This window comes from Penicillium canariense (genome assembly GCF_028826845.1).
Source record: "Penicillium canariense strain IBT 26290 chromosome Unknown utg000004l_segment0_segment0, whole genome shotgun sequence".
In the NCBI taxonomy this organism is placed as follows: Eukaryota; Fungi; Ascomycota; class Eurotiomycetes; order Eurotiales; family Aspergillaceae; genus Penicillium; species Penicillium canariense.
Window position 1 is genome coordinate 4,127,149 of NW_026622731.1, and position 23,900 is coordinate 4,151,048.

Sequence of the window (23,900 nt, forward strand, 5' to 3'; positions counted from 1 at the left end):
GGGTGTGGGTCTGCATCTAGATCGGGTTTGCTCCCGCGCAAGCAACTGACGGGACGAGCATTACATGACGCAGACTACTCTACGAATCACGATCTAGCTGTAGTGCAAACCTGATATCGATATTTTTTAACGTCAAGAAAATCGAGGAAACTGCTCACCCTCCGCGGCTATATTATACTTCTTGGAGAAATAGACCAGTTTCCGATGGGGGCTAGAGCGATCTATCGAGAACAACTTCGTTTACACAGGTTCGCCGACTGTATTACGATGAAAGTTTTGTTACCTATAATTGCAAAGTACGAAAGAGGAGTGAGTGAGTGGGCTCTGTCTGGGTGCTACTGAGTAAAATATAACCTATTTTAATGGCGTGGACTTCTGAATATCACTAAGGATTTTGTATTTGCAAAAGTCGTTATATATCGAAAACATGGGCCAAGTCGATATGTAAGGGTAAGCAGAGCCCGACATACAATGTACATAATCAAACCGGAGGCAAGGCAATCGTCACAGGTGTACCAGGTATCATCAAGGGAAACCAAACCAAACCAAATAAAATCAAATCAAATCAAATCAACCCAAACAAAAGACCCAGAAGCAGCGCTCACGCCACACCCTCACGACTGCTTCGGGCGCAGTCGCAGACTGGGCCCCTGCACAAACTCCATGCCCTCGTTCACGTCGCCCTTGAGTGCAAACTTGATATCCTTGTGGTAGTGGTCGCGCGGCTGCCATGGGCCCTTGTTACCGGCGCGGGGCAGGACGCGCTGCGCGACGGTGACATAGGTCGAATTGAGGTTCAGCAGGGGCCGCTCCTCGAGGCCCTCCTGTTCGGCGGGCTTGAGCCGCGGCGTCGCGGCAATCAGCTTGCGCTCCTCAAGGGTCTTCAATAGGCGCGTGACGAATTGGGCGGTGGCGTCGGAGCCGAGCGTCCACGAGGCGTTCGTGTAGCCGATGATAAACGAGGCGTTTGGCAGGTCCTGCAGCATGACCCCGTTCCACATGTACTTGGCGCCGGGTTCGTATTTCTGCCCACCCACTGAGAGTGTCGCGCCGCCGGCCAGCTGCAGCTGCAGACCGGTCGCGGTGATGATGATGTCTGCATCGAGTGTCTCGCCGCTGTTCAGGGTGATGCCCTTTTTGGTGACGGTTTTGATCGTGTCTGTCTTGACGTCGGCCTTGCCGGCGCGCAGGCTCTTGAAGAAGTCGCCATCCGGGCACACGCACAGCCGCTGGTCCCAGGGGTTGTAGCGTGGCGCAAAGTGCGGGTCATACTGGATGTGCTTTGGGAGCTGCCGACTGACGTTCTTCTTGAGGATCCAGCGCGAGAAGGTCGGGAAGCGCTGGCAGAAGAGGAAGAAGATGCGCGTGGTGATGATCCACACGGCGCGCTGCAGCCGCTGGTACGCGGCCGAGGGCAGGATATACGAGAGCCAGCGGTTGGCGGAGCGGTTAGGGAGCGAGAGGATGTAGGTCGGGCTGCGCTGAAGCATCGTCACACGGGCGGCCTTTTCGGCGAGGTTGGGCAGGAGCGTGATGGCGGTGGCGCCGCTGCCGATGATGACGATCTTCTTGCCCGTGTAGTCTAGATCCTCGGGCCAGAACTGCGGGTGGATGACCTGGCCGGTGAAATTGTCCAGCCCGGGGATAGTGGCCTGGAGCGGCTCCGTGTAGTTGTAGTAGCCAGTGCCGAAGATCACAAATCGAGCGGTGTACCTCTTGTCCTCCCCGTCCGCGTCGACCGACAAGTTCCAGACATGCTCCTCGTTCGACCAGTCGGCCGAAGTCAGCTTGTGCTTGTAGAGGATGTGCTTGTCGATGCCGTACTTGCGCGCCGTCTCGCCAATGTACGACTTGATGGCGGAGCCTTCTGCGATGGGGTTGCTGTGGTGCCAGGGGTTGAACGCGAACCCGAAGGTGAACAGGTCCGAGTCCGAGCGGATGCCGGGGTACTTGAACAGGTCCCAGGTGCCACCGTGGTCTGGACGGGCCTCGAGAATGGCATAGCTGAAGCCCGGTAGCTGGTCCTGGACGCGGTAGGCGGCATTGATGCCAGAGATGCCGGCGCCCACAATGATCACGTCGAAGCGGCGCTCCGATTGCCCGTTGGCGTGGCCGGGCATGGTGGTGGGGAATGGGAGTCTGGAGGAGGGACGGTCTAGAGATAGCTCACCGACATGATAAATAAGAGAGAGCAGATCAGTTGGAAGGCGACCACTTTTAACGGCTTCACATGCCTCGGTTTCACGGCGATCCGCGGTGGATCGATCGCCAGGCGATGCTCTCCCCCCTAGTGTGGCTTCTGGACCACATCACGGTAGCCACGTCCGTGCACTAGCGCAGTCCCCAGGGAGCTCGGGGCGGTCGATTGCCTACGATGACAAAAGGCAGATCTATAGAAATTGTATACGAACGGTTCGCAGCGCTTTGCCTCTGACCCCAAGCACTCCCCCTTGAACATAGTGAACATTTACACAGGCAGATCTGCCACGATCGCCTGGCCCGATTGTCAATAGAGAATAGATTCAGTGTCCTTGCAGGGTCTTCTCGTCCCTGTAATCAATCACAATCCCAATTCCTGTCGCATGCTCCATCATCCTCTGGCCCATGATTCTGCCTCTCGTCTACCATGGCCCATATGCAGCCGAGGACCCTCCATTCTCCACATCCACACCCACACCCAAACTCCCGACAAAGCAGAGCCACCTCGGTCCCAACAAAATCTGCCGTCCAAGCCAAAGAACATGCAGCTCGCAACTCGGGAGCGATCCTTTCCTCACTGGGATAGCATTGCGAGATCGACAGTCCGCAGCGGCTCCGAGGCTCCCCACGCGAGCGGATGGTTAGTTCCTGAACCGGCATAGTGCGCCCACGAAGTACTGTCAGTGAGGGTTAGTGGAATTAGTGGAACAGGGCCATTTATCAGGCGCGCGGGTCGCGCAACTGAGTCCAGGGCAGATAGGACTCCATTGACCGTGTAGTGCCGCGCAGTGCTATTCCCCCCCCTTTCGTCATGGCTCTCACCAAGGCGAAGCTCTCGCTCGCCGAGAAGCTGGACTTCCTCCCTGCGCTCGCGACCATCGTCGTCGCCGCCTGCTACTCTCTCCTAACAGGCCTTTGGCGCACCGAGCGCCAGGCCAAGACCCTGCTGCTGCACTTCGGCTATGCCATCTTCCGCCAGGCCACGAGGCGCCTGTCACCAGCGCAGATGCAGTACGTGCTGCCCCCGTCAAATAAAATTTACGAGCAGTACGTGCGGAAGGCCGGCCTGCGGCCCGAGTCCGTGGAGTTGGGGTATGGCGCGCTGGGCCACTGGATTGGCGACCGCGATGCGACAAATGTGCTGATCTGGTTTCACGGTAAGTACCAGACAAATCACCCTGTTCCCGAATGCCATTGACGCGCGGTGACCGAGACTGACTGACCTCTTTCGCGGCCTAGGGGGCGGTTTCGGCCTCCCCGCCAACATGGGCTACTTCAAGTTCTACGCCCAGCTCATCCACGACCTCGAACGCGCCGGCAAGCGCGTCGCCGTCTTTAGCCTCACCTATACCCTCGCACCGCAAGCAACCTACCCCACGCAATTGCGCCAGGCCGTCGCCGCCGTGCGCTACATCCTCGCCCAGCCGAACCGCGACCCGAGCTCCGTCTTCCTGGGCGGCGACTCCGCGGGCGGGAACTTGGTCGGCGGTGTGCTCTCGCACGCGGCGCACCCGCACCCGCAAATCGAGCCGCTGGCGCTCGGCGGCGTGCAATTCGGCGGTGCCGCGATGATCGCGCCGTGGACGCTGCTGGACACCGAGTTCCCCGGGCAGGACATCGACCACGGCGGCGATATTATTACCACTGCGGTGGCGGCGCCGTGGTCAACCGCGTATCTGGGGACTGCGAAGCGCGATTATTACACGGACTTGTCGACGGCGCCGGCCGAGTGGTTTCAAGCTTTCCCGGTTCGCGCGGTGCTGATTACTGGCGGAGAGAATGAGATCCTGTTGCCGATTATTAGAGACTTTGCCGAGAAGATCCAGGCCGGGTTCACGGATGTGGAGTTGTTCGTGGGGCATCGCGAGTGCCATGTGGCGCCGATTTATAATTTGTATCTGGGTGATAAGTCGGAGACCGAGCAGGGGAAGAAGGTGAAGTCCTGGTTGACGGAGCTGGCGGTGTAGATGGGGTGGGGGAAATTTTGGCTGTAGATATCTTTCTGAGGAGTGTGTATCTTCCTACGGGGCGAGCTGTATATAACGACCTTTTGAAATGAACGGTGTCCTACTTCAGCATGAATGACTGCGTGTGATTGGAGGAATGCTGCTTTGTGAGATGGACAGGGTTCTCAGCGTCGCACCATGGCGAAGTTCCCCCGCAGGAAAAGGTGGCTGCGCCCCTCGCTCGGTTTGATTTCCTCCGAGCGCCATCTACTGCGAAGATGCGACGTTTCCTACATGGCTGATAACTCGCTTATTGAAACAGCGAAACTAATTCATTCCCGCAGCATTGTCACACGAAGTACAGCTATTCTTTGGGATCCATTCCACCTTGCCTATCGTCATATGCAGCGCAAATAACATGTCAATTGGACCTCCGAAGCTTGTCCATGGTATATCCTCTTCCCCTACTACAATCACACCCACCCCCGGTCCAACCCATCCAACCACCAAGTTACAGTCCCTCCTTCTGCTGCACATCTCGTAGCCGCCGCAGCGACCCGGACGCAAAGGACCGCACGCCCTCCTGCATCCACGTCGGCATAGCCCGCACCAGACTAGCCACCGACTGGCTCGCCGGCAGAATCACCTGGCCACTATTCTGCGACAGAATCTGCTTACTGATCGCATTGGCCACAAACTCCACCGTCATAATCGGCTGGCGGAAATGCGCCTCGTGGTCGGTCAACAGCTTGATCATCGGCGTACGCACCCACAACGGGTGCACCACCGACGTCCGCACGCCGGGCGCATTGTACCACGACCTCAGCTCCTGGCGCAGCGACTCGTGGAATGCCAGTGCCGACGCCTTCGAGCAGCAGTAATCGGCCATCTCGCCCAGCGCCACGAACGACGCCATCGACGCGATCGTCACCACGTGCCCGTGGTTGGCCCGCACCATCGCCGGCAGGAACTCCTTCACCATCAGGAAGTGCGAGATCGTGTTCACCTCGAACGTCTGCCGGATCTTGGCCTCGGGCTCTTCGAGGATGGTCCCGTCATGGCCGACGCCGGCGTTGTTAACGAGCACCGTCGGGTCGCCGTGGTCTTTGCGGATAGCCTGCGCCACCTGCGCGATGTTTGCGGACGACGTGATGTCCGCCTTGTAGAAGGCGACGTTTGCGGGGAGCTCGGAGGTTGGCTCATTGATGTCCAGGATGATCACCCGAACACCTGTCTTGGACAGGTTCTCCATGACTTCTTTGCCGATGCCGCTGCAGCCACCTGTGATCAGGACCAGCTCGTGCGCCGGGTTCCAGCGGGGGCTGCCGGTCCAGTTGTTCAGGGTCCATTGCGAGAGGGACTTGTTGATGGTCCGCAGGACGCTCAGTGCTAGGACAACGGCGAGCGCCTTCGGCGTGAGCGGGTTGCGCAGGTACTGCTGTGCAGGTGCGGGGACCTGCGCGAGCGCGGTTTGCGAGTACTGCCGGACGAGGTCGAGGTAGGCGGCCATGGTGGCGAGGAGGGCGTTAGATTGCAGGATTGCGGGATCGAGCAATTGAGCAATTGAGCAATTGAGCAATTGAGCAATTGAGCAATTGAGCAATGGAGGAATGGAGGAATGGAGGGATTGGGGAGCGGAGAAGTGGAGGTGGAGGAGGAGGGTGAAGTGAGGGCTCAACAGGGAAGCCGATCGGGTCTTTTTATCAGCGCACGTCGCTCAGTGTACCACCGGAGGGTAAGTGCAGCTTCCAAGCATCGTTGAGGACCTTCAAAATATGAGGACTCCGACGATCGGTTCACCCTTTCAGGGCTGTCCCAGCCGAGGCTGTTCCGCACCAGGGGATCTTCCCACATCATTTCCCCCCGGCATAGCTAGGACCAACACAGCTTAAGCCATCCGCTCATGCACTAAATGTACTAGACTCAACTAAAACCCTCCGCTCGACTCTAATTGGCCAACCAACCGGGGAAAGCAACGCGAGCGGCTCCACAGTGGGTCCACCTTCACATGCGCGTGCTCGCGTGTCTTTGCGTTCCTGCTTCTTTCCCCGCAGAAGACCGTCGTCGAACTGCCGTCCTTCTCGATGCCCGTCGGAATGATGCTACTGCGTCTGGTTAGACCTGGTCAGATCTGGGGATGACCCTAGGCTCCACCGTGTCGGATCGTGAGGATGATGATATCACCCCCTCCGATCCCTTCACAAGCCAAGCTGCACAAGCTGGTCGCCATCTGTCCACCGTTGCCCAACGGTTTGCCATGATGATCCCCCACATCCGTGCCTCCATGGGCGAGCATATCTGGTCATGAGTCTACCACGTTCACCGTCGGTGACGGGCAACTGCGACATATGACAATAACCGAGGTCGATCCCTCACCGGCTCGCCGCCGATCACTTGGTGGAGTCCGCCACATCGTCCGGTATTAATTGGTCTGCGCCGGGGCCCAAATGGGTTGGGGCCAATATTGTAGTGGATTCTCCGTTCCCAGACCTTGTTCTTTCTTGGGAACGTCCTTGTTGCATATCGTCGGTGGTTTTGTACCCGTTCAAGAGTCTTTGGTGTCCGATATCCCTCCGACATGGCAGCCGGCGATAGCCTCCCGGCCCTGCTGGCCTTCACCCTCGTCGAGGCCTATTTCCTCCAGCGCACCGTTTTCGCCGACGAGGGCTTCCACACGGTCGTGCTAGGGGCGGTGACCGTCAATGTGCTCCTCAAGGGCCTGTATAGCCTGGTGGTCTGGCCCTTCTTCCTCAACCCACTCCGTCACCTGCCCAAGGTTTCGGTACGTATACACTGGAACAACTGAACAGTTGACGAGTAGCCAGTCCCAACTCCGCAGGCAGAAGTCCGGAATTCAGAAACCTTCCATCTAACTGTCCCAGGGTCTCATGAGCCATGCCAGAGTCATCTTCGACTCGCCCCGTGGCCGCATGCCACTGCACTGGATGAAAACCATCCCCAACGAAGGCCTCATCCACCTGCACGACACCATCGGCCAGAGCTACCTGCTGCCGACCAACCACCAGGCCCTGCTCGACATCATGAGCACCAACACCTACGACTTCGAGAAACCCTGGCGTGCGCGCAACTTCCTCGCCCGCATCCTAGGCTTCGGCCTGATCCTGTCTGAGGGCGCTGCCCACAAGAAGCAGCGGAAGGCGCTGACGCCCGCCTTCAATATCAAGAATATCCGCGCCATGTACTCACTTATGTGGGATAAGACCCACCAGTTGCTCGTGGAGATGGAGAAGGAGTTGAAGGTGAATCCCATGGAGGGGACCAGTCCGGATGAGGGGGTTGGGAAGCTGGAGATGGGGGTTTGGGGAAGGTAGGAATATCCGCCTTTGATCTTGGTTATCCTCCATGCCATGTTCATCCAGGGATACTAATGTTGCGGTGTAGTCGGCTCACTCTCGATATCATCGGCCCCGTCACCATGGGCCGTGACTTCCGCTCGCTGCAGAACAGCGACAACCCCGTGGCCGAGAGTTTCCTGCGCATCCTCGAGCCGACCACCGAGAAGATGGCCTTCTTGGCCATGAACTTCACCTTGCCGCAGTGGATTGCCCAGCGTGTGCCCTGGCGTCTGAATCAGGTCATCGCCAACGAGACGGGCTTCTTACGCAACCTCTGCAACGATATTGTCCGCGAGAAGCGCGAGTCGCTGGCGGCATCCAAGGCATCGGCCCAGGACCTCGAGGCGGACATTCTCGGCACCATGATGCTGGGCGGCGACTTCTCCGACACTGAGCTGGTGGATCAGATGTTGACGTTCCTGGCTGCGGGAGTACGCACTGTCCTCCTTGACTGTTTGAATATCCCCACACCCTGCTAACGAACCGCTCCCAGCACGAAACTACCGCCAGCGCCTTGACCTGGGCTTGCTACCTGCTCACGCTCCATCCCGAGGTACAAGAGCGCCTACGCACCGAAATCCGGAACAAAATCCCCTCGGCAGACTCCACAATTACTCACGCAGACCTCGAGTCGCTTCCCCTCCTCAACGGCGTCTGCCAAGAAGTCCTGCGCCTGTACCCAACCGTGCCCGCCACGATCCGCGAATCAATCCGCGACACTACCGTCGCTGGCAAGCACGTGCCCCGGGGCACTCGGATCATCCTCTGCCCCTACGCTATCAACCGTGCACCGATCTTCTGGGGCGAGGACGGCGAGTCCTTCGTGCCCGAGCGCTGGATCGACACTGACAAGGCGGGCAACGCGGTGCCGAATAATAATGGCGGCGCGTCCACTAATTTTGCGCAGATTACCTTCTTGCATGGGCCGCGGTCGTGCATTGGGAAGGACTTTGCGAGGGCGGAGCTGAGGTGCGCGGTGGCGGGTGTTGTGGGCCGTTTTGCCTTTGAGATGCAGGATCCTAAGCAGGAGATCCATATTGCCGGCGCTGTTACCACGAAGCCGGTTGAAGGGATGAACCTGCGCATGCGCCGGGTGGACGGATGGTAGATGGTGATGCTAGATGTCTATGTTATGGGTGGTATAGGTCTCGATGACTTTTTATGTTTTGATGAACTGTGCTTCCTTGTGTATATTTTCACCGTATGGATAATGATTACTTCAACCGGCGCCCGCCACCCCCACCCCAAAGTCAATTTGCTGTCCAGGGGCTCTGATCTGCTCACGGAGCCCACCAGGAAAACTTTGACATTGGCAACATAAGAACCGTATTATAGATGAGGCGTGTTCAATGCCATCAGACAAACCAAGCCAGAAATCAGTCCCGCACAGGGCAGAGTCAGGACCCAACCACCAAAAATGAAAGCCAGTTGCCTCCAATTGACCGCACCAAGATCATAGTTCATGAGAGCCACACCCATCGAGGCTCCAGTAAGACACTGCGTGGTAGAGACGGGGAGAGCCAGCCGGGACGCCAACAGCACGGTGATGGCCGCCCCCATCTCAACACTGAACCCACGCGTCGGCGACATCTGCGTGATCTTGTTTCCGAGCGCCCGCACGATATGATACCCATAGAACCAGAACCCGAGCCCAAGCAGCAACCCCCGCAACCACAAGGAACCAGACGGGGGTGGGTGCTTTCGTCTCGACCACACCGGCATTGTACGTGCTGTATACGGCGGCCCAGGGTCCAACGGCGTTGGCAACATCGTTGGAACCGTGCGCGATGGACATCATCATGGCCGAGACAACCTGGCAGTATGTCCACAGGTGCTCGACGCGGTCGTCATACCGCTGGGCACGGGCGTGGATGGCACGTAGCGCAGGCGAGTCATGGGTGATGACATCCCGCGTCACACCCTGCAGTAGCAGCCACTTGGTATATCCCCAGTATTTCTGGGGGTTCGTCCAGGACAAGTCACGAACGGGGTCAATGAACCGCTCCTTTGGTTCCAAGTGCTTCTTGCGCGGCTTGATCTGCGGAGTGGACTGCTGGGAGTCGAGTTTCTTCTCTTCATCCTCGTCCGGTCGCGAGGGCGGCGCGTGGGCCGGGATCTCAGGTGATGGCGTGATGGAGTCTGCATTTGCGTTTGCGGCTGTCTTCTGCTTGTGTGAGGTTTTCTGGCCGGCCAGAACTTCACCGTATGCATCTTCGTAATAGTTGATCACGACGGAGTCGCCTTTGCTCGGATAATATAGAGGCGGATTGTCCCGCAGGAGAAGCGGGCCCAGAGGGAGGTGGTAGAACTTGACGCGGGTGTCTTGCTTGATGAGTCGCCGATGGAAATAGGGCACGAAGAAGACGTAGGCAATGAGTAGGCAACCGAAGAATACCCCCAGAATAATCCCGACGGCCTTGCCGGCACCAAACTCCTCCAGCGAAGGTGCCGTGGGGGCCTCGACGACAATGAACAGAGCCAGGATGGCACCGGTCATGGCGAGATAGAGAGGAATCAGGCGCATGGCCCATTTGAAGGGATCGCGTCGCTCCAGCACGGCGTACTTGAGCGTGCCGAAGATGAGGGCAGAAAAGCCCGCTGCGATCAGAGGCGCAATGCCCCACGACGCCGCGACCTGCGAGACACTCCCCTTCTTCCAAGCCCAGGTGATGGACGCCTCACTTGCGAAGCCGACACCGATCAGGGCGCCGACAATGGTCTGGGTCGTCGAGACGGGGAATCCCACACTGGTGGCAAACATCAGCCACGTTGCGCTGCCGACCTCTGCGCAGCCCATGGCCAGCATCAGAGCACCTGGTTTGCCTTCGAATCGGTCAATGCTTATAATGCCGTTCTTGATCGTGTCTGTGACGCGGGAGCCCAGCGCGACGGCGCCAATGAACTCGGTGATGGCGGCCAGGACACCGGCCGTGGCCATATTCAGAGTCCGGGCCGCGATCGACGTCGCGTAGGAGTTGGCGACATCGTTGGCTCCGTTTCCGAAGGCGCTGAAGACAAACGCGATGGTGGTGAGGGCGAGGATCCAGTCGTACTTGGCGGTAGCTGCTGGCGGCATGGTGGGCGATTGTCTTGCGCTCCGTGGGAAGAGAAATAATGATGAAGAGCTAGCTGAGCTGGGGAGTTCAAAGCTGGACGACCTGCCTGCATATTTAATATAGCCTTTGCATTTCACGAGCCAAACAGATTCCAGATGAATGACTCGGCGGGACTTGGCGCGGTTCCCTCAACCCCCCCCGAACGTCAGACAGGCTCAGCCTATGAGAAAGCTGTCTTCATCGCCCTGCTCTGAGCTTCCACGATTAGTGGACGAAATGAATTCCATGGCATCACTGTTTCTGCTGAGAGTAGAGTTAAGTCGTCGCCAAGTCCGGCGAAAGTAGATGCCAAGGGCGGACTGAGCTCAGCGCCGGTGAATTAACTTCCTCGGGAAGTAGCTAGCTTAGACCAAACAGCGCAGATGAACAGGCACGTTTCTGCCACTTGAGCTGTCATTGGATGCGACGCTGGGCATATTGTTGGTTGAGGTGCTCCAACGCCAAGGCTTGGAAGTCTGGATCCGCTCGGCGGAAAGCACTGCCAACCTTGGCAGGATATCACAGGCTAGGCTAGCGAGTTCTGGAAACCCACGGTTATGCCTCGTTCTCACGCGTCTGATCCTAAAATCTGGAAGCACCCAAAGTGACTAAGCGCCGAGGGAAAATAATGAAAAAGGAAGTAGGAGTCTCACCTCTTTCCGAACATTGTGGAAGGTCCTATTATCTTGATCCTCTCTAGTCCGGGATATAGAGCAATCTGAACGTAGACCAGCATCCCGACTAATATTGTCTATCTCAATAGAGCCGACCGAAGCATACCCGACTAAAGCACCAGGGGTTGTTTTTCCCCGTTCAGTGGCTACTGATGTGACAGGGTAGGGCCCGATATAGATCACGCGGTACGTGATCTATATTGCTAGTCTCAGTATTATCACCCCCGCTCAATACTATGCCTGATGGACTTTCTCAGACCTGAATGTCCATAAGAAAAGTAGGTTCCAAAATAGTACCCAAGAGGCTTCAAGGAGAGACATATATATATGACCGATGAAGATAACATTTCTCTTATACCTATGTCCGTTGGTTTAAACCTCGTATTGACAATCTCGCATAGCGCACCTATCTCGAATGTTCCATGCTGAACCTACTTTGAATTCCAGCTAAATCTCGAGCAAGCAGTCAATATGTACCTTCTGGATGGCAGTGACTATCACTAAAAGCTTTCATCGCCGTCCATAGAACTTTGAATTAAAAATCCATCCATCTGTTGATGGCTATATTAGCTAGTTTTCTCTCCTATCGAGATCGTCATGTACAATCTGAACTTGATCAAATAGCAACTAAATCACAGTCCCACGTTCACACAAGAATCCAGCTTAATGCCAGCGGGCTCCGCGCCACTGTAGAGCAATAGTCGGGATGACGCTGACAGCCACCATGAGCGCGACGGCGATGCCCGCGCCGCCAACCCAGCCGACTTCCTCGAACATCTGGGGGAACCTGTTCCGACTGTGAGTATGGTTGCCAAGCAAAGTGAAGGTATAGAAAAGGGAGAAGGGAGAATAATTTCTTACCAGAAAGGTCCAATGAATCCCCACGTCTGCCGCACGAAAGTAATAAAGACACCCACACTCGCCGCATCCGCGCGGTAGCAGTCCACCGAATAGGTGATATTAATCGTCGTAACAATCTGATTGCCAGCCGCTGCAATCGCCGCGCCGACAATAGGCGTCACAGTCCACTTACTTCCAGAATTTCCCAGCTCCACCGCGAATACCACGACACCGCAAATGGTCAATGCGTGCCCGATATAACTCAGCCATAGCCGGTACTCGGCCGCGGGCGGAGTGCCGGTCTTCTTCTGCCGCAACGCCATCCACCGGTCACTGATCAGCCCGCCGATTTGCTCGCCGATCACAGACCCGATGATGATGCCCAGGAACTGCAGCCCAATCTGCTGGGAGTTGAAGCCATATTTCTCTGGGTATACTTGCGGGATCAAGATCGTGAGCACGATGCTGCCCCAGAGGAAAATCATTGCATAGGCGCAGGCGGGGATGAACACGCATGGCTTGAGGACGTAGCTGAGCGGTTGGATAAAGTCCCAGGCGCGGAGGGGGGCGGGGTCGATGCGGCGGAATTTAAAGGTGCTGTCTTTGATGCTGGTGACTTGCGCCGGAGCGCCTTCTTTGCGCAGGTACAGTGACTCTGAACCAAAGAAGAGATAGAGCACGAATTGTACGCCGTTAGTCTAGGTGGGACCTGTTAGTCTATCATATCCGCGGAGTGGGAGATCGGTATACGCACGATGGCCAAGACCCAGTAGATCCAGCGGTAACCGGTACGCATCACCATAAAGCCGAAAAGGAACGGCGCGATCGGCACGCCAATGGTGACCATCAGCGTCCAGTACCCCATGCACCGCGCGCGGTCCTTCTTGAAGAAGGTCTCCGCGACAACGGCGCTGCCCAGCGCCGCAGCGGGACTGATGAAGAAGGCTGTTATCGCACGGCACAGCCCCATCGTCCCGTACGAATGGCTCACGCCACAACCCACGTTCCCGATCAGTGCGCCGATCAGCGAGATCAGGAAGATGGGTCGGCGGCCGAAGCGGTTGCTCAGTGGGCGCCAGAATAGCGGCGCGCCACCGAGGATGGCGATGAAGAGCGAGACCAGGTAGCTGGTGCGCTGGATGCTCACGTGCAGATCCTCGGCGATGTCAACAAAGGCGGACTGGATCGAGGCAGCGGTGAAGAGCCCGATCATGGCGTGGAAGACGACGAGCGTCAGGTTGACGGTTTTCTGTTGCAGAATCAATGATTAGCTTTCAGAGTCTTGTATGGGTGAATGCTTCGCTCATGCGAAGGGCAGGAGTGGTGCGGTTTACCCTCCACTTCGGCCAATTATACGGATCCGCATCGTTCAGATCGGGGATTGGATCTAGGTTCAGCGTGCCATGGCGGGCGAGGAGATACTGGCGGTGTTCCTCCGAGAGATGGGCGACTCGGTCCTCCATGAAGAAGGACTCCTGTTTACCGGCCTCCACGGCGCCGGGGCTGATGCTGTGATCCTCGTGTGTCGCCTCCACATGGTGGGGGTCGCTAGCCATCTTCTCCATGGTGACCACGGACAGAGACAAGCAAGGAGAGGATTGATGAGATATCCGGAAGGAACAGCAAATATAATACAAGCAGGTCCACGGCCAGCGCACAGTCAAAAGAGGAAGGGGGGTTTTCGGTCTCGGTCTCTGCCTTTATATACCCTAGGGACCCCAGACGTGAGTTTGCGCTAGGATGCCGTGTTGAGTACTTTGCTCCTTCGAGAGCCCCGCCATACATCCAGGGTTTTCGGGCGATCGCACTGCTTCAGTGAGGGATTGCTTAGGATTTGTCCGGGGGTGGGGGGCAAAAGGGATAGGAGACACGTCTTCCGCCCCTCGACTAGAACGCGGTGCACCAAACGAAAGGGGCGCCAAGGGAGATCTCAGTCCAGAATGGCTGGGGCGGCGCTCTCATTGGCTGGTTCGCGATTGCCCGGGTATGAATTCTGCCAGGCTGTGTGTGGGGATCGTGGGGATAGCGGGTGTTGGGAGGAAAAAGACCAATCACCATGGAGAGAAGAGATGGCGATCTGATCCATGATGGCTATACCCCAGACCCCGCGATCTGACGGCAATTTCCAGCGCTCAAGCGAGTTGTTGAGTATACTTCCTCCCTTCTTCCCTCGCCACGGCGCATAATGCTTGTTCCCGCTTGGCGGCTGGGCGCGGTTGGTGGCGTCTCTAGCTCTGCACCAGCCAAGGATTGCAGCTGCACACTTGATTTCCCCCCTCGAGGGGAACTCCGTCCTTCATATTCGGTGGCGGATAGTGTCCTCACCGGAAGACTTCACGGCACGGGTGCTTATATGGGACGCATGTGTCTTTCGCCGGAACTAGCTGAGGTGATCAAAAATCCGTTGGGCCGGCTGTATAGAGAGGACGCTGGCTAGCGCCGCGTCGCTGCATCCGGTAAGTGGATCTTGATTACCTCGCTTTATCGCGCTCACCTAATTTATCTCTGGCCATCCAGGGGCTCTCGCTTCGTTTTACCCTGCCATGTCGCGAGCCTTCGTGCTGTGGGGATGCTCACATGGTTTCGTTTCCACTGCGGAGTATGGAGGACGAAGTATAGATTGCGCTGCCCTATCCACGATATGTAATGACAAAGACAAACATTGTTTCTAGTTAGCGACAGGATCTCAATGACCCCTGCTCCCCCTTTTTTCCCTCTGGACATCCCTGCTGTGAGAATTTGTATCTTCTAATGCACCTCCTATCCCAGTATAATGCAGCCCCCTGCCACGCGGTCCCCCCTATTCGAACTTACGTCGAACTCGTGCAGTTCACCCCAATATCCCCCTGAATCCCATCGCAGATGATCACTGGCGGACTGCCTGCGGGACTGGTTATATTAATCCGCGACAAATGGATGCCCGAGCACACCGCGTTGGGCGAGCATGTCAGATCCACGACTTCCTTGCCATTCTTGCCGGATGAGGTGCCATAGATGTTGTCGAACACAATGTTGGTGACGTTGACCGCGGACGGGTACGCCGCGCACTCGGTCGCATTCACGTTAAAGTAGCACTGGTCGAGCACGACGGGCTTGTCCGTGTTCTCGATGTGGATGTTGCGGTATGTAATGTTGTTGATGCGCCCGTAGCCAACGTCTTGACCGGCCCAGGCCTTGAGTCGTGCGCCGTTCTAGATATGTGCGGGTTAGCGGGGACCTTGCGAGAAAGGCATGGAGATTCAATTTTAAGGGCGGGTTTGGTGCTTACCTGACCGTTCAGCAGGGTCACGTTCTCGATGTATGCGTGCTCGATGATGTCCTGCACGCCGGAGTATTGGCCGATGCTGCCCATGCTCACACCATGTGTGTTGTTGCACCACAGGTTCTGCACGAAGATGTTGCTGGTGTTGGGCTTGGGCGAGAAGCAATCGTCGCCAATGTCAACGCGAGTGTTGGTGACTCGGAGACCATTCACGTTGAGCGAGTCGAATCCGTCGGTATTCTTGGGCAGGGCCTGTGGGGGAACTTGGTCAGATGCGATCGATCTATGTCTTCCATAAGGAGGTCATACCGAGGCATTGGTCGAGTAGGCATTGATGAACACATTGTCAAAAGAGACGTCGTTGGTGCGCACGAAGAAATTCGTCCAGCATGGCGAGTTCAGCTGCGTGATGCCTTCGACACTCACTCGGGTCGCGTTGTCGGTCAAAAACAGAATGGGCCGATAGTAGGTGTTGTCCGGGTCCTACATGACTATTAGCCGCATCCCGAGGAAGCAGAATTGTTCTTATGTCGTGTTCGTACCAGAATCTCTTGCCCCGCAAACCCATTGTACCATGCCTGGCCATTACCGTTCAAGGTACCGTGGCCGAAGATTTTGATATCCTTGCCACCCCAGACCCAGAAGGTGATGGAGTCTTGGAATGCGTAGTAGAAGTTGTTCGCTTGCCAGTACTCGATATCGTCGGTAAACTATTGGAGTCAGCCACTGGATATCGTCGGCAGAGCACAGGGGCAGAACACAGGTGTTACCTACCTTGAGCTCTCCCTCCAGCTGAACTTCAATATTGTCCAAAAAGCTCAGGTTTAGCTTCTTGCCAATCACATAGGTCTTACCCTTTTGCAACAGCAAACGTCCGCCATGGTTGGCCTGCTGGATGCCCCAGAGGAAGTCCGCGGCAACATCGTCCTTGTCGTTCTTTGATGCCCGAATCGTCACCGTCCGGCGGTCGGGGTACTTTTGACGGTGGGCTCCAATGCGACTCAGGGAAGCCTGGTCGTCTACTGGGATAATATGGGCACCTTGGGGAATGCGACCTGTCGAGATGGCGCTGACTACGCTGACGACCAATACGCCAAGGGCGAGAAATCTCATCGTGAGTGATTCAAAGAAATGATACCAATGCAATTGGAACAAACAGAAGTCACGCCGTGTAAAGACCTGTCGAATACCGGCAGACAACAATCTCAGTCACTGAAGTTTCTGAGCCACTCTGCCCATAACTGCTGTTGCCGACGCACCCCCTTTGTACTGCCTTTCTCTAACTGATGACGATCTGGGGCTATATTGGCACACGGGGGAAAAACAAATTTCTCCGCCTGTAACAATGCACACTGACCCAGATGGAACGAGCGTCGTTGGGAAACGATCAACAGGGGACATGTCGCAGCATTGCGCCCATCGTATCGCGCAGCGCTGGTCGGGGTGGGCGGATTTCTCCGCATTCTGCCAAGCACGAGATCGCGGGGATGCGGAAAGGGTCAACATTCAAAACACTTAAAACTCGGCTTAGGATTTCGGCAGCGCGGCCGTTTTGTGGCCGGGCGAGATTCCCCCGTCTTGGGAGTGGTGATTTGTGCAGAGGTTGTTCCACCAATCATGGGGTTTCGGCAGAGATGAGAAGGCGAGACTGTAAGGTTTGATCATCAACGGTTGACCACCTTGATTAACCTTGACACTTAATGTATTTCGTCATCCCATCTATTGAATCGGTTCGTACTCATTGGAAAATTTGGAAGGGAGATCCCGTGATCGTGCCTTCCATTTCTGGATGTGGGCAGGCCTCACGCCGGTAGTGCGTTCTGGTCTGTTTCTTCTCCTCCTGTACCCCTTCCTTTTCCTCGGTGGGAATATGCGTCAAAGTCTCGTTCACCTACATAGTTGACCGTCAGATTCCTTCCGTAGACTTATTCAGATGGGCGATATGGAGATAAATAGCCAGGGAGAAATTGGGAAATTAAGCCATTTGTTCCCCTCTGTCTTTGATTACTCTGCCCCGCGGCAACTTCCCATCAGTGAGTGGTATATGCACAAATTTATACAGAATAATGTCCGCTGGTGGGCTTTCCTATCTGGGCTGCCGCCCCTCTTGTGAGGGCGATTAGGCTTAGACTTACTGAGTAAACATTAGTACAGGCTTATGCTTAGGGTTCTAGTTTAGTAGTATAGGATTCCTTGGTGACTGATTATAGATGCTTAATGATCGTTTAGTAGTTCGATCGGTGATTATCGATAGGTCCTTAGTATTATGGTATCTACTGGTAGGGTACTGTAGCTATCCATGGGATATATCGACCTGCCTCACTCATTTTTCGATCAATCAGCCTTGTCATGCGAAGATTGGTTCCTCTTGATTTCGCCTTGTTGCCTATTCGTCCGAAAGGGTTCATAGCCCATACTGTCTCAGCTCGGCTAGCCCAGGCGGATTACCTAGGCCTGCATATTGCACTGCAATTTTAGTCTCCACTGGGGGTTGTAAGTTTACTTATTGAAGGGATCTAGGCACTAGACTCGGGTGAACTCTAGGCATTTGCACTGCAATTTAAGTGTCCACTTGGGGGTGTAAGGTTACTTATTGAAGGAGACCTAGGCACTAGACACCCCGGTGAGCAGAGCCTTACTGCATTTTGAGCGGCGTTGGGCCGTTTCTGCATCCAATCAAGTATCGACGACAGGCAGGTTGCGGTGACACTGCAATTTTAGTGCCTAAGAGGGTTCGACTTTTTCTTCCACGCCCGATGGGCTGGGCTGTTTCTGCGCCCAATCAACTACCGCCGTCAATCTGTCACCGCACCGACCGCACCCTCATCAGTGGAGCCAGCACTGCAATTCTAGTGCCTAAGAGGTTACGAATTGCTCTTCTACAGTAAGCCATCTTACTGCTCAGCCAATGGGAAAGAGACGGGGCATCCTTAAAGCGTGGCTGTGGCTCGCTCGAGCCTCCCAGGCCTAAAGCGGTCTCCATCTGAGAACATCGCAGCGCCCGCAGTCCAGAGCGATCGATTGAACACCGATGTCGCTCAAACGCCACTTGACTCCCATCCATGATGGAGGAAGCTCCAACGGAAATTTGGGGTATGATGGTGAACCTCGTGCGCGACGAAGGCTCGCCATGCCAGATGCCGGGTAAATCCGTGCAGACATATTTGGTTGCCTTCGCCGGATGCTAATGGAAGTCAGGTCTGCGGATATTCTGTCTGATGTGGAGTTAGAATTGGATATGTTCTCGCACGACTTGTTTTTCGAACCCGAATTCGATGTACAGCACATAGGCATCGATCTTCAACCTGAGCGGCTGAGGCCAGATGACATACAGTTGTGGCCATCGGTGGTGACTTCGTCATCAGAGGAACCAGGCAACGCATGTCCCACTCAAGAAGGCTCGATGACCGGCCTTGAGACTGGTGTCGTTGAGGAACAGATCTGCTTTGGAATGGTCGGTTGTGCATTGTGGCAAACTTCTTTCCGCAGATGAGAGTTACAAAAACAGGCGCTGACCTGGGAATAGCTGGTGCACGAAAAGGTTAAATTGGTCGGCAAGGGAGAGCACTTACTTCGGAAGATCGTGGCGCTTCAAGAAAGTAAACTTTCACGTCAAGTCTTCCAGATTAGGCCATCGAGTGATGGAGAACTCTTCCTCACGTTCCCAGACGCGACAGAACTTGGCTATCTGTCGGAGAGAATGAAAAAAACGCTTAAGCCACTCATAGGATTGCCGCACTTCGAACTTGAAGCGTGGACCACTCTCAATCCCATCTTGGACGCGCTAGGTAAGGCCAAAACGTCTGCCGAGGCAGCGATCCGCGTGGACGTTCATGTCTATGGGCTGGAGACCCTACGAAATCAGTGCGGCAGGCAGCTTTCGAAAGGAAACCTTTTTCTACAGCATCCAGACATGTGTCGACCGGGAATCCGGTATGACAATCCGCACGTCCTTCGATTTGATGAGATCGAGGACTCGGATGTCGAGGAAGAGACAGATGCAGCTGAGGATGAAGGGGAGGCCGACGTATCCTTCGAGTGCGACGAAGACTTTGAGGAGACAATTGCGGCTGTTTTTCAATCTCTGCAGCGGCCCGACAAGCTGAATCGGCTCAAAGAAACTGGGAATCTGACTGGGTCCTTGTATCCGTGAGTTGCGCTAGATTTATGCGCCCTTGGAGACAATACATCTAAGATATTCCGATCAAACAGACATCAGGAGGAGGCATTAGACTTTATGACACAGCGAGAGACGGGAGAAATTACTTCCGAATATTGCCTGTGGCAGCCAAAAACGATCGACGCAGAGCAGGTGTAGGGACTGACCAGTTCTCTTTAAGGATATAAGCTGACCTAAAACAGGTTCTCTCATCTTATCACTCATGACCAGCAGCGAGAAAAGCCAGATGAAAGTGGCGGAGGAATCCTGGCTGATGAGATGGGAATGGGCAAGTCATTAACAACTCTGGTTTTGGTCGAAAAGACAACAAAAGATGCTCGTCAATGGGCGGCACATAGTAGTACGCTTCCAATGACTTCTCTAGACGGTAAACCCTGTCGGGCGACCCTGTTGATTGTTCCGCAGCAATGTACAGTCACTTCTCTGCATAACATTGGCATAGGCTAACTGGCCATAGTGTTGATTAACATCTGGGTGAGGGAGATTGATAAGTCAGGAGCCTCTCGAATTCTAGCAAGATCCACCGGTCAGGCTGACAGCTGACTAGTCACTTAAAAGGTAGCCTCAAAGTGATGGTATACCATGGTCGAACACGGAAGAATTTACTCGCTGATATCGATCACTATGACATTGTAATCACCACCTATAACACACTAGCAAAGGAGCATGACAACAAATTACTTGGCAAAGGGCAAAGCCCTCTACACGACTTTGTATGGTACAGAGTGGTTCTAGACGAAGGTAAGTAGGCTCCTACCGCTATCAATTGCAAGAATAAGAGGCCAATACGATACAGCACATATCATTCGTCGCCGTGAAACTACATTCCACAAAGCCGTGTTCAACCTCTTAGCTAAAACACGCTGGTGTCTGTCAGGAACACCCATCCAGAATAGTTTAGCTGACCTGGCATCCCTGCTGGCCTTTCTGAAAATTCGACCCTTTCATGAGCCAAGAACCTTTCGTCACTGGATAGGAAGACCATTCGAGGAGAAGGGGACCAAGCACAGAGCAATTCAACGGCTTACCACTCTTCTAAACGCAATTTGCCTTCGAAGGACCATAGATCGGGTCGAAATTCCCGGCAAGAAGCAGGAAACCCGGATTGTGCAATTTTCACCTGAGGAGCGTGTTCAGTATGATCGCACATATTCGACCATACAACGGTTCATCCTGCAGCAAGCCGGAGAATACAGCCAGCAGAGTGCGTTTGGAATGTTCCAAGTCTTCCTACAATTGAGAAGCTTCTGCAACCATGGAACGTACCAGCGCGAGCTCTCATGGCTCCCAAGGGATCTACTGGACGACGAAGTAGATCCTGTCCGTTCGATTACTCGAGATAGCCATGAGCGTTGCCTGGTTTGCAGGCAGAAGTTGCCGATTGTGCCACGCCACAGATGGCGTAAATATGCCGAAAACTGCAAACATATCCTCTGTGATGAATGTGTCCAAGGACGTAATCAATCGACTAATCCGACCGGAGAATTACATTGTCCTCTATGTGAATCCCTTCGAGGGCCCCAGCTCAATGGGTGTGTTTTGCCTGGATCAAGGCAAATGGAGGTGGACAGCTCCTCCAGATTGACTGGACAGTCTTCGAAGATGCGAGCGCTTGTGAGCGATGTACAAAGGAACCTCGAGCAGACTAAAAGGTATTGCCGGCGGGTGGCAAGCGATCCTCGCCAACAGCAGCTAACGATAGCATAGTATTGTATTCTCATGCTGGACGCGAACGCTTGACCTGATAGCAAGACACTTGACCGAAGCCAGAATACGATTTGAACGTATTGATGGCAGAACGAAACCAGCACAGCGCCAAGAAATTCTTGACTCTTTCAACAATAGCTTGCAGGTGCCTGTCTTGATTATGACAACTGGCACGGGCGCTTTTGGGTAAGAGCAACAGAAGTCGAAATCCCTTTTCAACGCAAACTGACTTCCAGAAGCCTGAGCCTTCAATCGGTGAATCGCGTCTTCATTGTTGAGCCCCAATGGAACCCGAGCGTGGAGGATCAGGCCATTTCGCGGGCTATTCGTCTCGGTCAGGAGCAACAGGTCCTGGTTATTCGCTACCGTGTCAAGAATAGCATTGAAGAGGTAGGTTTTTAGTTTCATGTGGCTTGCTCGTCTCTCTCCGTAGGGCTTATTCTTCTTCTTTAGGACATGTGCGCGCAGCAATCGCATAAGCTCAAGATCAGCAAAATGGACTTCAGGAAAGAACTCCTATCAGTTCCAGAGGAATCCTCCTCCGCAACTGACGCTTGATTCATATACGATCGGGCCTTAAATACACCAGGCTATGGGTTGAAATATATGTATAACAAGCAATGGGAGATTTTTCATGTTCATCACTCCTTAGTTGTCTCCGACATATCTGTCATCTTTTTGTGACTCAAAATACTTTGCCGTGTCGAGAGAAAGAGCTTCTTCAATCCACAAGATGTAGTGGATCAAAAATCTTCAAGGAGACAAACCAGGTTAGCTATAGCAAGAGAAAATTAGAGAGTCATGATTTGCTGCACTGTAACCAGAGGATTCGGTACACAAATGGCATTACGTATTGCACGGGATATGGACCATGATTTCTTGAAAGAAAGTGATCATCTAAGGAACATTCTACGCGACCGACATCTATAGCCCCGCTTGGTCCTGCCATCCTTCAGAATGGAAGAAATTTTCCCGGTTGTCATGGTTCGTTAACATAGATGGAGCCGATGATGGTTTCAACGCTGTGAATGTCACTTTACAAATGACTATACGGGACATGCGTGTAGATATTACTTTGTGATTTAGGTCTTTGAGATGGGAGGCTACTGTATGGCATAGACTAAGGAACCGACTCTGAAAGAACCACCACGGTCACCGACAAGGGGGAAAATGAACGTCATTTTTCACCTTGTGTGAATAGTAGCTAGATTGAAATAGAGCCTACGCTAGAGCAAGAGGGTGGAGTGGACTCCTTTTTGCTGGGAGAGTCATCGTGATTGCCTGTTGGTGCACGTGGGTCCTCAAGGATCCTGTGGGAGCCGCAAGGTGCACTGCAATTATAGCTCTCCAGAGGGGTGAAAAGGATAGAGAGAAAAGGTTGGGCTGATCCTAAGTAACAGCTGGCAGTCCGTTCCGGGTTTGGGGGGGGGGGGAGATGCTAAGGTAAATCTACGCAGCCCCCCCACGCCTCACTTTTTTCACTGCAATTTTAGCTCTAGAAGAGGGTTTAACGTTGGCGCCTCCACTGCAATTTCAGCTCTCTAGAGGGATAGAGAAAGCAGGTCTGGGCCGATCTTGAGTGATTTAGTGGCGGTCTTGCATACAGCCTCAAGTTGCCCCTCAGTCAGCCGAGCCTCAATTTTCACTGCACTCTTCTGCGGGGTTAGAGAGAACAGTTTTTTTCAGACTTCTTTGGGAGCGATTGCCCACAACTACACTGCAATCTTAGTTCTCTAGAGTGGTTGCTCCGTTGAGAGAACAATTTTGGTCTGTTTCTTAGCGGCTAGCGGGAATCTCACATGCAGATTCACTGCCCACTGCCCTGCTGCGTCTACTTACACAGCAATTTTACTTCTCCAGGAAGGGTAGAGAGAACGGTCTTGGTGTGTTCCTTAGCTAGTGGCGATCTTACATGCAGATTTACTGCCCAATGAACTGCTTCGTATACCTTTATTTACACTGCAATTTTACTTCTCTAGGCAGGGTAGAGAAAAGAGTTTTGGTCTGTTCCTTAGCTAGTGGCGATCTTACATGCAGATTTACTGCCCCCTGGCTCCTGCTTGCGTGAACTTGCACTGCAATCTTAGTTCTCTAGAGTGGTTACTCCGTTGCGAGAACAGTTTCGGTCTGTTAGCGGCTAGTGGCAATCTTGCATGCGGATTCACTTCCGCCTGCGCTGCTGCGCGTCTATTTACACTGCAATTTTACTTGCCTAGGGAGGGCAGAGGGAAATAGTTTCGGACTGTTCTTAAGGGAGCAGCGGCGATCGCACATAAGGTCTCCATTTGCCACTGCTGCGCCTCAATTTACACTGCACTTTACTTCTCTAGGGGGATTGGAGAGAATAATTCTAGACTGATACCTGTCGACAGGCCGTGAATTCAACGAATCAGAGTAGTCCACTTAGTTGACTGACAACCTTCCATCAATTCTATTGGCAGATACCACTCATTCAATGTGATAACTTGATTAGTCCTGTAAAATATATCATTTCTACTCAAAACGGCTTGACAAGTTGACGCGACCGGTGACACCTCATTCTTGAATGATCTTAGGGCCAGAATGAAGAACAAATAATCATAATGTATTCATTTTCTATTTTAGTTCTCTCGCTGGGTTTAAAGCCGATGATTAGCTCACC

At 54.2% G+C, this 23,900-nt stretch overlaps 9 protein-coding genes across 9 annotated transcripts; 4 read left to right on the top strand and 5 right to left on the bottom strand.

The window, feature by feature from the left end:
- Positions 1–614: 614 nt before the first annotated feature.
- N7482_007756 (flavin-containing monooxygenase) lies at positions 615–2,120 on the bottom strand (the record flags this gene model as incomplete). The annotated part of the gene is made up of 1 exon (XM_056689880.1): positions 615–2,120. The coding sequence occupies one exon, from the start codon at positions 2,118–2,120 to the stop codon at positions 615–617; it is 1,506 nt and encodes a 501-aa protein (XP_056542309.1).
- Positions 2,121–3,010: 890 nt separating this feature from the next.
- Positions 3,011–4,166, top strand: N7482_007757 (lipase/thioesterase family protein; the record flags this gene model as incomplete). Its single annotated transcript, XM_056689881.1, has 2 exons — positions 3,011–3,356; positions 3,439–4,166. The coding sequence occupies 2 exons, from the start codon at positions 3,011–3,013 to the stop codon at positions 4,164–4,166; spliced, it is 1,074 nt and encodes a 357-aa protein (XP_056542310.1).
- A 490-nt stretch (positions 4,167–4,656) lies between these two features.
- N7482_007758 (SDR family oxidoreductase) lies at positions 4,657–5,655 on the bottom strand (the record flags this gene model as incomplete). Its single annotated transcript, XM_056689882.1, has 1 exon — positions 4,657–5,655. The coding sequence occupies one exon, from the start codon at positions 5,653–5,655 to the stop codon at positions 4,657–4,659; it is 999 nt and encodes a 332-aa protein (XP_056542311.1).
- Positions 5,656–6,153: 498 nt separating this feature from the next.
- On the top strand, positions 6,154–6,453 carry N7482_007759 (uncharacterized protein; the record flags this gene model as incomplete). The annotated part of the gene is made up of 2 exons (XM_056689883.1): positions 6,154–6,219; positions 6,265–6,453. The coding sequence occupies 2 exons, from the start codon at positions 6,154–6,156 to the stop codon at positions 6,451–6,453; spliced, it is 255 nt and encodes an 84-aa protein (XP_056542312.1).
- Positions 6,454–6,723: 270 nt separating this feature from the next.
- Positions 6,724–8,609, top strand: N7482_007760 (cytochrome P450; the record flags this gene model as incomplete). Its single annotated transcript, XM_056689884.1, has 4 exons — positions 6,724–6,927; positions 7,028–7,473; positions 7,548–7,932; positions 7,995–8,609. The coding sequence occupies 4 exons, from the start codon at positions 6,724–6,726 to the stop codon at positions 8,607–8,609; spliced, it is 1,650 nt and encodes a 549-aa protein (XP_056542313.1).
- A 453-nt stretch (positions 8,610–9,062) lies between these two features.
- Positions 9,063–10,577, bottom strand: N7482_007761 (inorganic phosphate transporter; the record flags this gene model as incomplete). Its single annotated transcript, XM_056689885.1, has 1 exon — positions 9,063–10,577. The coding sequence occupies one exon, from the start codon at positions 10,575–10,577 to the stop codon at positions 9,063–9,065; it is 1,515 nt and encodes a 504-aa protein (XP_056542314.1).
- A 1,356-nt stretch (positions 10,578–11,933) lies between these two features.
- Positions 11,934–13,675, bottom strand: N7482_007762 (uncharacterized protein; the record flags this gene model as incomplete). The annotated part of the gene is made up of 4 exons (XM_056689886.1): positions 11,934–12,057; positions 12,132–12,808; positions 12,865–13,359; positions 13,445–13,675. 4 exons carry the CDS (start codon positions 13,673–13,675, stop codon positions 11,934–11,936), a joined length of 1,527 nt encoding a protein of 508 aa, XP_056542315.1.
- A 1,245-nt stretch (positions 13,676–14,920) lies between these two features.
- Positions 14,921–16,485, bottom strand: pgxB (uncharacterized protein; the record flags this gene model as incomplete). Its single annotated transcript, XM_056689887.1, has 5 exons — positions 14,921–15,301; positions 15,379–15,624; positions 15,682–15,855; positions 15,915–16,082; positions 16,147–16,485. The coding sequence occupies 5 exons, from the start codon at positions 16,483–16,485 to the stop codon at positions 14,921–14,923; spliced, it is 1,308 nt and encodes a 435-aa protein (XP_056542316.1).
- A 1,918-nt stretch (positions 16,486–18,403) lies between these two features.
- N7482_007764 (DEAD/DEAH box helicase) lies at positions 18,404–21,817 on the top strand (the record flags this gene model as incomplete). Its single annotated transcript, XM_056689888.1, has 11 exons — positions 18,404–18,516; positions 18,571–18,826; positions 18,899–19,521; positions 19,585–19,686; positions 19,735–19,892; positions 20,111–20,293; positions 20,349–20,872; positions 21,006–21,084; positions 21,301–21,445; positions 21,499–21,649; positions 21,713–21,817. The coding sequence occupies 11 exons, from the start codon at positions 18,404–18,406 to the stop codon at positions 21,815–21,817; spliced, it is 2,439 nt and encodes an 812-aa protein (XP_056542317.1).
- Positions 21,818–23,900: the final 2,083 nt, after the last annotated feature.